This window comes from Dryobates pubescens, chromosome 28 (assembly GCF_014839835.1).
Source record: "Dryobates pubescens isolate bDryPub1 chromosome 28, bDryPub1.pri, whole genome shotgun sequence".
NCBI classification, from domain to species: Eukaryota; Metazoa; Chordata; class Aves; order Piciformes; family Picidae; genus Dryobates; species Dryobates pubescens.
The window spans coordinates 3,893,357-3,907,278 of NC_071639.1; the positions used below are offsets into that span (position 1 = coordinate 3,893,357).

The 13,922-nt window shown below is 49.4% G+C and overlaps 1 protein-coding gene across 1 annotated transcript in view; it reads right to left on the reverse strand.

The window, feature by feature from the left end:
* Positions 1–13,922, reverse strand: part of RSPO3 (R-spondin 3) — an 86,801-nt gene that overhangs the window by 38,515 nt on the left and 34,364 nt on the right. The window contains exon 2 of the mRNA XM_009909533.2: positions 608–799. Within this exon, the coding sequence (XP_009907835.1) occupies positions 608–799 (192 nt within the window). The remainder of the gene's footprint in view (positions 1–607; positions 800–13,922) is intronic.

Here is a 13,922-nt window from a genome sequence, read left to right on the forward strand (position 1 = left end):
GTCCCAGCACTTTCTCTTGCCCCAGCACTTCCCCTTGCCCCAACACTTCCCCTTGCCCCAGCACTTCCCCTTGCCCCAGCACTTTCCCTTGCCCCAGCACTTCCCCTTGCCCCAGCACTTTCTCTTGCCCCAGCACTTCCCCTTGCCCCAACACTTCCCCTTGCCCCAGCACTTCCCCTTGCCCCAGCACTTTCTCTTGCCCCAGCACTTCCCCTTGCCCCAACACTTCCCCTTGCCCCAGCACTTCCCCTTGCCCCAGCACTTTCCCTTGCCCCAGCACTTCCCCTTGCCCCAGCACTTTCTCTTGTCCCAGCACTTTCTCTTGCCCCAGCACTTTCTCTTGCCCCAACACTTCCCCTTGTCCCAGCACTTTCCCTTGCCCCAACACTTCCCCTTGTCCCAGCACTTCCCCTTGCCCCAGCACTTTCTCTTGCCCCAACACTTCCCCTTGTCCCAGCACTTCCCCTTGCCCCAGCACTTTCTCTTGCCCCAACACTTCCCCTTGTCCCAGCACTTTCCCTTGCCCCAGCACTTCCCCTTGCCCCAGCACTTCCCCTTGCCCCAGCACTTCCCCTTGCCCCAGCACTTTCCCTTGCCCAGCACTTACTTGCACACTTGTTAATGTCGGGATACCGTGTCCCGTAGTATCCGCTGGGACAGGAGGAAAGACAAACTCCAATCTGCTTCATGCCAATCCTCTCCAGAACAAAAAAGAGCCTGGGCTTGCATGACAGGCATCCATTGTAGTCAGAACACGTAGCACACCCTCCTTGGCAACCCTGGCTCACGTTAGGATGCACTGAGGAGACAAGCAGTGAAACAAAAAACAATAGAAACAGACAACAGTTGGTGAGAGAGCAAGACAGGGTCACAGCATCAGTTGTTCCTGTTGGAAAAGATGTCTAAGATCACTGAGTCCTAACATCAGCTCAACACCACCATGGCCATTAAACCATGGCCCTAAGTGCCATGGCCACAGGTTTCTTGAACACCTCCAGGAATGGTCACTCCACCACAGAATCACCAAGGCTGGAAGAGACCTCAAAGATCATCAAGTCCAACCTGTCTCCACAGACCTCATCACTAAAGCATGGCACCAAGTGCCACGTCCAGTCCCCTCTTGAACACCTCCAGGGATGGGGACTCCACCACCTCCCTGGGCAGCACATTCCAATGGCCAATCTCTCTTTCTAGGAAGAACTTTCTCCTCACCTCCAGCCTAAACCTCCCCTGGCACACCTTGAGACTGTGTTCTTTTGTTCTGGTGCTGGGTGCCTGGGAGAAGAGACCAACCCACACCTGGCTACAACCTCCCTTCAGGGGGTTGTAGACAGCAAGGTCTCCCCTGAGCCTCCTTTTCTCTTCTCCAGGCTAAGCAACCCCAGCTCCCTCAGCCTCTCCTCACAGGGCTGTGCTCCAGACCCCTCCCCAGCCTCCTTGCCCTTCTCTGGACACCTTCAAGTGTCTCAATGTCCTTCTTAAATTGAGGAGCCCAGAACTGGACACAGGACTCCTGGTGTGGCCTAAGCAGTGCTGAGCACAGGGCACAAGGACTTCCCTGCTCCTGCTGGCCACACTATTCTTGATGCATGCCAGGATGCCATTGGCCTTCTTGGCCCCCTGGGCACACTGCTGGCTCATGTTCAGCTCATGTCAACTCCCAGGTCCCTTTCTGCCTGGCTGCTCTCAGCCACTCTGACCCCAGCCTGTAGCTCTGCACGGGGTTGTTGTGGCCAAAGTGCAGCACCCAGCACTTGGATGTGCTCACATCTTGCAGGAGGAGCTGACAGTGAGTTACATTTGAAAGGGCTTTGATGGAACAGCAGCATCCTAGAAAGGAGCTATTTTCCTTTTAGCTCTTTTTTTTTGCTGGCTTTTCTGCCTTGCATGCCCTTGGCTCAGCAGATAAACTCACTTTCACTTGGCTGTTTTCTTTTTGCTTTGCCTAGCTGGATGATTAAAAATCAACCTAGTGTGTAATTCCCTTCATTGACTCCATGCCATTTGATTCAGCTCTGCTGTGCAGGAAGTTGCCCTGGTTAGATCTGATGCTCATTTGCCTTAATAAAAAGACACAGGAGAGTCATCCTTCTCACCCTCCTTCTTTCCCTGGAATGTTCTCTCTGGCATGTTTTTAAGCTCCAACAATTACAACCTGATGTTCAGGCTTAGCTGTGGCATTTACCCTGCTGCAGTCCCAGCATGGAGCATAGGTAGAGTTATATTTGCCTTGCAGTTGAATTGTTCTCATTCCTCAGATGAGGAAAGGCAAACTTATTACACTCACTAATTAAAACTGCTCAGCTCTTCTTTGGGGGCTTGGGGGCAGCAGAAAAGGGGATACCATTGCAGCCTGGCTTTGCAGAGCCAGACAGGACTCAGTGTGTTGCTTCTCAGTGGTAGAGAGCAATGCACTACATCTTCCTTACCCACTGGTGATTTCTTCTTGCTTGTGTCCTTAAGGACAAGTTGGATCTGAAAACCAATTAAGCAGCAAATAGCTCCAGATCCTGTCTTCTGTTGGGGTTTTTTTTTTTGGCCCAGGCATTTTTCTAAGTGTAAGATTTCATCTCTCAACCTGGGCCATCTGGTTTCATTTCACATGTAAGAGCAATCCAGTCCTCCTTTCCGTTTGGAAGACCCATTTGTAAATACTCCTGGCTCCCTGCTCTGCTTTCTCCTGGGGCCAGTGATAACTCTACAAATGCTCACATGCCATGCTTTGGTTGCCCATTTTGTTCATGTTGATTGTATTTTTAGCTGCAGACTAAATAGCTGCCTGCACACACCACAAACTTGCTTCTGTCAGCTCCCTTCTGTGGATCCCTTGGAGGCAGACCAGAAGCCCGTGTGAAGCCTGCAAAGGGAAAGCCACCACTCTCCCCTGCTAGCTCAGGGAAGCTGGCCTGGTGGCAAGGAAGTTCAGGAACACCTCTGCACTTTGTTCACCTATGGGTTTGGCAGGAAAGAGGTGGCCCATGAATGGGTAAAGCACTGCTCTGTGCCCTGAGGTAGTCCCACAGGCTGAGAAACCACAGAGGGAGTTCAGGCTGCCTTCTGCTCTTTCATTAATAGCCTGAGGAATGAGTTGGTTTCTTTGCTCTCACTAGGGGTGAACACACAGGAGAAGAGCAAACTTTGGCCCTGCTGCAGACCCACAATGTCCATGAGAATATAGGAACACAAATTTCAGTGCCTCTCGAGGCACTACTTTGCACAACAACCTGGAGAGTGATCTTGCCACCAGGACACACCGCTGCTGTGGGAATAAGAAGTGAGGAGCTGCACCCCCAGCTCAGTTGTCAGACTTGATTTCACTGAACTCTCAAAACCCTGAGTGCTCCAGGAGCTTCTGAGTTTTCATTTTTTAACAGCATGGCAGAGTATCTTTGCTTGGAAGAAAGCTTTGAGGTCATCCAGTCCAACCTTTGACCCAGCACTGCAAAGTCACCACTAAACCATGTCCCTAAGCACCAGGACCACATGCAGCTTAAATGCCCCCAGAGATGGTGACTCCACCACTGCCCTGGGCAGACCATTCCAATGTGTGAGAACCCTTTCAGGGAAGAAATATTTCCTAAGATCCAGCCTTACCCTCTCCTGGTGAACTTGGAACCATTTCCTCTGGTCCTGCTGACTGACACCAAGGAGAGGAGACTACCCCCTCCTTGCTCCAACCTCCCTTCAAGTAGTTGCAGAGATGTGGAGGTGTTTGGTGGTGGTGGTGGTGGGTGTGTTTGGTTGGTTTGCTTTATTTGATGTTTGTCTCTGAGAAGACTGGTTGACAGACAGCTGAACACGAGCCAGCAGTGTGCCCAGGTGGCCGAGAAGAATAGAATAGAATAGAATAGAATAGAATAGAATAGAATAGAATAGAATGGAATGGAATGGAATGGAATGGAATGGAATGGAATGGAATGGAATGGAATAGAATAGAATAGGAGTAGAATAGAATTAACCAGGTTGGAAGAGATCTTTGAGATCATCAAGCCCAACCTCTCACCCAACACCATCTAATCAACTGAACCATGGCACCAAGCACCCCATCCAGTCTCTTCCTAAATACCTAACAGCCATGGGAAAATCTTGGGGTAGAAGAATGCTCTTTGATGGTTTGCTGCAGCTGAGGTGCAGTCTCATCACCCATCCTCAACAAGATGCCCAAGGAGCACCTCTCCAATGGAGACAGATTGAGAGAGTTGGAGATATTCAGTTTGGAGAGGAGGAGGCTCTGAGGAGACGTCATTGTAGCCTTCCAGTATCTGAAGGGGGCTCCAAGAAAGCTGGGGAGGGACTTTTGAGGGTGTCAGGGAGGGATAGGGCTTGGAGGGATGGAACAGAACTAACAATGGGTAGATTGAGATTGGATGTGAGGAAGAAATTGTTCCCCATGAGGGTGGTGAGAGCCTGGCACAGGTTGCCCAGGGAGGTGGTGGCAGCCTCCTGCCTGGAGGTGTTTGCAGCCAGGCTGGAGGTGGCTGTGAGCAACCTGCTGTAGTGTGAGGTGTCCCTGGCCATGGCAGGGGGGGTTGGGACTGGATGTGACACTTGTAGCCATGGTTTAGTTGTCAGGAGGTGTCAGGTATTAGGTAACAGGTTGGACATGATGATTTCTAAGGTCTTTTCCAATCTTTTTGATTCTATGATTCTATGATTCACAGGGAGACAGAGGACTTGGTGCACCATGAGGGGGCTGCAGGACAGACAAACCCATCCATAGCAGTTGCTGCACTGGATTGATCCTGAGTTCTCTGAGGTGCAAGCAAACCAGGTAAGGAGCATGGACTCTGTGTCCAGCCTCCCCTGGATCTACTGGAGTCTGAGGCTGTCACAGAAGGAGCAAAGAGGTAAAAAGCAGTTTAAAAGTCAACTGTTACAGGCTTAATGTATTCCCCCCCACCCCAATGTCTTTGTTTCTGGTTTGTGCTTCACAAATACTGTAAAATTTCTTTCTAAAAGGATGCTAACTCCTCCAGAGGGTTACCTGACTTCAGTTTTACTTCAGAAGGTTGCTGGTACGATACCCATGACAAAGAAGAGCCTCAAGTGTCCTCCCTTTGGAAGGACAAAGGTCTGATAAGGATGAGGACTGGTGGGGGGTGGAAGTTAATTCCTTCAAATACCTACCAGGCTCAAAATATTTCTCTCCTCAAGAGGCACTTTCCACCTGAAGGACAAGAAACCATCCTATTCACAGAGCCCTGGAGCAGGCTGCCCAGAGAGGTTGTGGAGTCTCCTTCTCTGAAGCCTTTCCAGCCCCATCTGGATGTGTTCCTGTGTGACCTGTGCTGGATTCTACGCTCCTGCGGGGTTGGGCTCGATGATCTCCAAAGGTCCCTTCCAACCCCTAACATCCTGTGAGCTGTGGTCCTGTGATCCTATTTTGCTTGCCAAGTGTCAACAGCTCTGAGGAGGAAGAGAAGCAAGAGACTGGGACTGTCCTACAGTCCAAGGGACAATCTGTAACCCTTTTGTGGTGGCGTCTATGAGCAAGGAGGCCCTCAGCCTACATGGCCAAGACCTCCCTGGGGATTGCCTGATCATTATTAAACACATCTGGCAAAGTACTCCTGAAGATGGAACATGCTGGCTGCCAGAACACATTTCCCCTGGATTTGGTTAGAGGGAGCATCAACAGGCTGCAATATCTCACCAGGGGTCCAGGGTTTTATGCAGGCTCTTCGCATCTTCAGCCCAACAGAAATCAGCCACAGGAACCACAAATAGCTCCTTCTCATTCCAGAGAGTTTTGTAAATAAACTGAAGAATTCTTTGCATGGAGAGAAGAGAAATTGCCTTCCCTCTCCCCACCCCCACCCCCCCATGTCATAGGGAGCACCACCAAAATTCAGGGCTCAAGGGAGTTCAACCAATGTAGGAGCCGAAGGGGATCCCTGAGGCAGGTTGTCTTAAGCAGCATGGTGGTGATGGTAAAGTTTGGACCAGGTCATGAAAAACCTTCTCACAGCAAGTCCTAAAACCTTGTAGCAACTGTTGAGCATACTCTTAGAATGAGCTGTAGCTCATGGAATCACAGAATGCTTTGGGTTGGAAGGGAACTCTAGAGGTTGTCTTGTCCAACCCTCCTGCAGTAAGCAGGGACATCCCCAGCTAAATAGAATAGAATAGAATAGAATAGAATAGAATAGAATAGGAATAGGAATAGGAATAGGAATAGGAATAGAAATTAGAATAGAATAGAATAGAATAGAATAGAATAGAATAGAATAGAATAGAATAGAAATAGAAATAGAAATAGAATAGAATAGAAATAGGAATAGAATAGAATAGAATAGAATAGAATAGAATAGAATAGAATAGAATAGAATAGAATAGAATAGGAATAGAAATAGAAATAGAAATAGAAATAGAAATAGAATAGAATAGAAATAGGAATAGAATAGAATAGAATAGAATAGAATAGAATAGAATAGAATAGAGTAGAGTAGAGTAGAGTAGAGTAGAGTAGAGCAGAGTAGAGTAGAATAGAATTAACCAGGTTGGAAAAGACCTTTGAGATCATCAAGTCCAACCTATCATCCAGCACCATCTGATCAGCTAAATCATGGCACCAAGTGCCTCATCCAGTCTCCTCTTAAGCACCTCCAGTGATGGTGACTCCACCACCTCCCTGGGCAGCACATTCCAATGGCCAATCTCTCTTTCTATGAAGAACTTCTTCCTAACAGCATAACAGCCTAAAACTCCCCTGGCACAGCTTGAGACTGTGTCCTCTTGTTCTGGCAGCTCAGAGACACATCAAGACTGACCTGGCATTTCTCCAGGGATAGGGCCTCTACTACACCCCTGAGCAACCTGTTCCTATGTCCCACCACTCTCACTGTAAATAATTTCCGCCTAAATATTCCCTGCTCTAGTTTCAAACCATTCCCTTTGTCCTAGTTCTACAAGCCCTTGTAAACAGTCTCTCCCCAGCTTTGGAACAGGCTGCCCAGGGAGGTGGTGGCAGCCTCATGCCTGGAGGTTTTTGCAGCCAGGCTGGATGTGGCTGTGAGCAACCTGCTGTAGTGTGAGGTGTCCCTGGCCATGGCAGGGGGGTTGGAACTGGCTGAGCCTTGAGGTCCCTTCCAACCCTGACAATTCTGTGATTCCAAATATTCAGCCTACATGTTAGGAATCTCCTCTAAAAATGGAATGCAGCATTCTGTTATTCCAGTCTCTCCTCCTTACTGTCTAGATAAGAACTGTTATGGAAGGGAAAGTATGGGATCTGTAAGGAGTAGTAAACTAATGGTTGTGTGACTTGATAGTTGTATAACCAATTTGTCCTGGCACTTGTCAGCCTCAGCCCCTTGCAAATCATAGAATCAACCAGGTTGGAATAAGGCCTCAGAGATCATCAAGTCCAACCTATCACCCAGCACCTCATGATTAACTAAACCATGGCTCCAAGTGCCACATCCAATCCCCTCTTGAACACCTCCAGGGATGGGGACTCCACCACCTCCCCGGGCAGCACATTCCAGTGTCCAATTCCTATTTCTGGCAAGAACTTTCTCCTCACCTCCAGCCTAAACCTCCCCTGGTGCAGCTTGAGACTGTGTCCTCTTGTTCTGGTGCTGGTTGCCTGGGAGAAGAGACCAACCCCCACCTGGCTACAACCTCCCTTCAGGGAGTTGGAGAGAGCAAAAAGGTCTCCCCTGAGCCTCCTCTTCTGCAGGCTAAGCAACCCCAGCTCCCTCAGCCTCTCCTCACAGGGCTGTGCTCCAGACCTCTCAGCAGCCTCAATGAAATGGCATGAAGCATCTGTTAAGAGATGAGGACAGAAGGGATGAGTTTTGGAAAGAGATTATGTTTGATGCACCTCTGCAAGGTGCTGTCATGAAGATCCTCAGAGGGTTTTACACAGTTGCACACAGACAAACCTCTCAAAACAGGGTAGACAATGTCACCATGACTCCCAGAACGCCCCAGCCTCTTTCCCACAAGGAAGGTTTACTTCTACCAAGTGAAAAAGCACAGCTGTGCATTGCACATAGAATCACAGAATTGTCAGGGTTGGAAGGGACCTCAAGGCTCAGCCAGTTCCAGCCCCCCTGCCATGGGCAGGGACACCTCACACTGCAGCAGGTTGCTCACAGCCACATCCAGCCTGGCTGCAAACACCTCCAGGCAGGAGGCTTCCACCACCTCCCTGGGCAGCCTGTGCCAGGCTCTCACCACCCTCATGGGGAACAACTTCTTCCTAACATCCAGTCTGAATCCATGAGCTCCTGTTCTGAAAGATGCAGCCTTGCTGCTTGGTTTTCTGCCTGATGCTCGTGTGCCTTTTCTCTCTGAAGTGTTTCATAGAATCACAGAATGCCAGGATGGAAGGAACCCCAAGGATGACCTGCTCCAACCTTTCTAGGTGATGATGCAGTTGAAATGAGCTGGCTCAGCAGCCTGGCAAGATGAGTCTTAACAATATGCTGTGATGGAGATGCCATTGCTTCCCCTGGGGGATACTGGTTGACAGTAGGCTGAACGTGAGCCAGCAGTGTGCCCAGGTAGCCAAGAAGGCCAAGGGCATCCTGGCCTGCATCAAGAATAGTATGGCCAGCAGGAGCAGGGAAGTCACTCTGTCCCTGTGCTCAGCACTGCTTAGGCCACACCTTGAGTCCTGTGTCCAGTTCTGGGCTCCTCAGTTTAGGAAAGATGTTGAGTTGCTGGAAGGTGTCCAGAGAAGGGCAACAAAGCTGGGGAGGGGTCTGGAGCACAGCCCTGTGAGGAGAGGCTGAGGGAGCTGGGGTTGCTTAGCCTGGAGGAGAGAAGGCTCAGGGGAGACCTTCTTGCTCTCTCCAACTCCCTGAAGGGAGGTTGTAGCCAGGTGGGGGTTGGTCTCTTCTCCCAGGCACCCAGCACCTGAACAAGAGGACACAGTCTCAAGCTGTGCCTGGGGAGGCTTAGGCTGGATGTTAGGAAGAAGTTCTTCACAGAAAGAGTGATTGCCCATTGGAATGTGCTGCCCAGGGTGGTGGTGGAGTCACCATCATTGGAGGTGTTTAGGAGGAGACAGGATGGGGTGGTTGGTTGCATAGTTTAGTGGATTAGGTAGTGCTGGGTGATAGGTTGGACCTGATGATCTTGAAGGTCTCTTCCAACCTGGTTTATTCTATTCTATTCTATTCTATTCTATTCTATTCTATTCTATTCTATTCTATTCTATTCTATTCTGTTTTTTTCTGTTCTGTTCTAATTCTTAGTCTAGTCTAGTCTAGTCTTGTCTAGTCTAGTCTACAGTTCCAGTGTCTGACTGCTCTCACAGGGAAACATTTTCTTCTGCAGCCCAGTGGGAATCTCTAGCAGTTCCTTGTCCCAGTCAGCCTTTATCTTTCCCATGGGACTCCTTGTAAAAAGGGAGTCCCCATCCTCCTGGCAGCCACCCTTTATGAGCTGCTCTGTGGCAATAAGGTCTCCCCTCAGCTTTCTCTTCTCCAGGCTGAACCATCCCAGCTCTCTCAGCTTTGCCTAACAAAGCTTGTTGGAGCTCAGATGCTCCTTGGGGCAGCATAATGTGTCCTGCTCCCATCTGCTTCTCCTCTCTTGTTCCTTTGACATCCTGGAGACATTTTCCTGTTGCCCATTGCAGAGATGCTGGTGTAAGGATCACTCAGCTCCCACTGTCAACATTACACAACTCCAGTAGCCTGTGCAAGCTTCTCCTTTCCCACAGGGGCCTTTGGAGACCAAAAGCTTTTCTCTCTCAGTTTTGTTTCAGAAACCACAGAAAGAACAGCAGCATGGAACAGATTTCACTTTCCATGCTGGGGACTAGGGAGAAGGCTTTAGATAGCAAAAGCTTCTAAGCCCATGTCGAAGGGATGGTTTTCCCCTGCCATGTTTGGAGCATTAAAAGGCTTAACCAGCCAGCCCACTGCCTTGGCATGGCTCAGCTGTGCCTTTGGTCAATTATTTCATATCCCCTCAATTTTGTATATTTTCCTAAGTGGAATTGATCAAAAGTTTGTATTGAATTAAATAATTATTTCATTTTTTCCCTTCCCCCCCCCCCCCATGTACTGCTTAAATTCATACCACACTGAAGCTAACTTAAAGGCCTGAGGCATGTTGCTTGCAGTGGAACTGCTCTGGACTGATGCTGCAAGAGTTGAGTCATGGAATTGTTAAGCTTGGAAAAGTCCTCTAAGATCAAGCCCAGCCATCAACCCAACACCACCATGCCCACTAAACCTGTCCCCAAGTGCCATGGCCACAGGTTTCCTGAACACCTCCAGGCATGGGGAATCCATACATCTAAGTGCTGGGTTTGTCACATTGGCCACAACAACCCCAGGCAGTGCTACAGGCTGGGGTCAGAGTGGCTGGAGAGAAGCCAGGCAGAAAGGGACCTGGGGATACTGGATGATAGTAGCCTGAACATAAGCCAGCAGTGTGCCCAGGTGGCTAAGAGGGCCAATGGCATCCTGGCCTGCATCAGGAACAGTGTGGCCAGCAGGAGCAGGGAAGTCATCGTGCCCTGTACTCAGCACTGGTTAGGCCACACCTGGAGTCCTGTGTCCTCAGTTTAGGAAAGATGTTGAGATGCTGTAAGGTGTCCAGAGCAACAAAGCTGGGAGGGGTCTGGAGCACAACCCTGTGAGGAGAGGCTGAGGGAGCTGGGGTTGCTGAGCCTGGAGAAGAGGAGGCTCAGGGGAGACCTTCTTGCTCTCTCCAACTCCCTGAAGGGAGATTGTAGCCAGGTGGGGGTTGGTCTCTTCTCCCAGGCACCCAGCAGCAGAACAAGAGGACACAGTCTCAAGCTGTGCCAGGGGGAGGTTTAGGCTGGATGTTAGGAAGAAATTCTTCATAGAAAGAGAGGTTGGCCATTGGGATGTGCTGCCCAGGGAGGTGGTGGAGTCCCCATCCCTGGAGGTGTTCAAGAGGGGACTGGATGTGGCACTTGGAGCCATGGTTTAGTCCTGAGGTCTGTGGTGACAGGTTGGACTTGATGATCTTTGAGTTCTCTTCCAGCCTTGGTGATTCTGTGGTTCTGTGAGGAGAGAGTTCTTCCCAGAGAGAGGAATTGGCCATTGGAATGTGCTGCCCAGGGAGGTGGTGGAGTCCCCATCCCTGGCGGTGTTCAAGAAAGGCTTGGATGTGTTGGAGCCATGGTTTAGTTGTCAGGAGGTGTTAGGTAACAGGTTGGACCTGATGATCTCTGAGAGCTTTTCCAACCTTTTAGATTCTGTGATTCAGGGAGACAGAGGACTTGGTGCACCGTGAGGGGGCTGCAGCACAGACAAACCCGCCCATAGCAGTTGCTGCACTGGATTGATCCTGAGTTCTCTGAGGTGCAAGCAAACCAGGTAAGGAGCATGGACTCTGTGTCCAGCCTCCCCTGGATCTACTGGAGTCTGAGGCTGCCACAAAAGGAGCAAAGAGGTAAAAAGCAGTTTAAAAGTCAACTGTTACAGGCTTAATGTATTTCCTGCCCCCCTTTGATTTCTTTGTTACTGATTTGTGCTTTAGTTGTCAGGAGGTGTTAGGTATTAGCTACTAGGTTGGATTTGATGATCTCTGAGGTCTTTTCCAAGCTGGTTGATTCTGTGGTTCTGTGATATGACATGAAAATGAATTAGCCTCTGATAGAAAGCAGATGAGAGGCTTCAGCACCAGTCAGCTCTGACTCACTGGTGGAAGCCCTGGCTCATCAGAGTCAGCATCAGAGAGGTGGGTGAGGATTTCGTGTATTTGTTAGTCAGTGTGAGGGCATTCCATGGTTGGGAGTAAAGTTATCTGATGTTGAGAGGACAGTGTGACTGGATTGCCTGTTTTGGTTGAGATGAGGGCAGCAGCACAGGCAAGGTTGCAGTGGGTGTCTAATTCCTGAGGAAAGGACTCATTTCAACAGCTCCCCAAGCCTGGCTCTTCGTGTGAAGTGGCTATGGATGGCACGTCATTAGGGCTTGTTTCATCACCCCTTCTGCCTGCTGCCCTCCCTTTGAAGTCTGAGCCTTCCCCTCCCAGCTAGCTTCACTGCCTCACAGGCTGGCCCACTTGAAAGAAATGTAGTGCTCACACCAAGCATCACTCACCTCCCCAGAGCCACAGCACAGCTCACCTCACCCCAGTGACCCACAGCAGGCAGTGCCAGCCCAGCTAAAGCCATGCTAGGGAAAAAGTGTGGGCTGAATTCTTGGGGCTCTGGGGATGAAATCAAGGCTGTTGCCCCTTCTGGGCTTGAGCAAGGACAAAAGTTCATCAGAATTAGTTTTTTTGGGAAAGGCCTTTAAGATCACTGAGTCCAACCATTCTTCAGCTCTACCAAGGCTGGTGCTGAACCATGGCCCTCAGCACCACATCTCTGCTGCTTTGAAACACCTCCAGGGATGGGGATTCAGCCACCTCCCTGGCCAGCCTGTGCCAGGCTTTGAGAGCCCTCTCAGGGAAGAAGTTTCTGCTGACATCCAACCTAAACCTTTGCTGGTGCAACTTGAGGGCATTTCATCTCAACCACTCACTTGTTACTGGGCAGAAGAGACCAACCCCCAACTCACTCCAACCTCCTTTCAGGGAGTTGTAGAGAGCAATGAGCTCTCCCCTCAGCCTCCTCTTCTGCAGACTAAACCCCCCCAGCTCCCCCAGCTGCTCCTCACCAGGCCTGCTCTCCAGCTGTGTCAGTGCTGTAGTGTTAATTGATTTGGGGATAAAGAAAAGATAATAGAATCATAGAATCAATAAGGTTGGAAGAGACCTCAGAGATCATCAAGTCCAACCTGTCACCCAAGACCTCATGTCTACTAAACCATGGCACCAAGTGCCACATCCAGTCCCCTCTTGAACACCTAAGTATTCAGGTCCACCACAGTAGGACTCATCATTAGCACTCAGGTAATTAATCATTAACCCCTGGAAAACTTGGCAAGATAACTCCATCTTTGCAGCATGATTTTGCTGACTGTCTCTTGAGCAAGATGTGCCTCAAGCCCATCTTGCTTTGGTTCCTCCTCTCCAAACGATTCTAGGAGGACATCTCAGAGATCTATCAGGGGTTGGCTATAGAACATTGGAATCAGAGAATCAATAAGGTTGGAAGAGACCTCAAAGTTACAAGCCCCCAAGCAGCTTTAATCCATTTTAGTTCTTTTTCTCCTGGAATCAGCTGTGCTGAGTGGTGCTCACACCATTGGAGGGGGTGTCACACCACCATGCAATGGCAGGCAGCACCAGCAGGGCCTTGGTTGATGGTCATGCAGTGATCACAGCTTTCCCTCTCCAGTTAGTTTGCCTGATCCCATCCTATCCCATCCTATGGTTCCATGATTGTATTCTAATGGAATTCTGTTCTGTCAATGATTCTCTGAGTGGCCTGAATTTGAAGTGATGACAGTAACCATGCAAAAGTGACAGACTTTCAATTGGATTTATTGTATTTTTTAAAGGGAATTCTAAGGTAAAACAAAATCCAAACCCAACCAACAAACAAACAGAGGCCACCTATTGACAATACTAGGTAAAGAAATACAGAGCTCTATCATATCACAGAATCATCACCGAGGCTGGAAGAGACCTCAAGGATCATCAAGTCCAACCTGGCACCACAGACCTCATGACTAAACCATGGCTCCAAGTGCCACATCCAATCCCCTCTTGAACACCTCCAGGGATGGGGACTCCACCACCTCCCTGGGCAGCACATTCCAATGGCTAACAACTCTCTCTGGGAAGAACTTTCTCTTCACCTCCAGCCTAAACTTCCCCTGGCGCAGCTTGAGGCTGTGTCCTCTTGTATCATTGCACAGAGACCCAAGAATTAACTACCTAGGGAATTCAGGGCTAGTTTTATGAGTGTCACTAAACATTTCACAGCAAGAATTGTAAAAGCAAAGGTTCTGAAGCCAATTTAATGTCCTCCTACACCAGCAGGGAAAAAAGAAAAGAGATATGAAACAAAATAAAAAGCTCCTTATGACCACTTG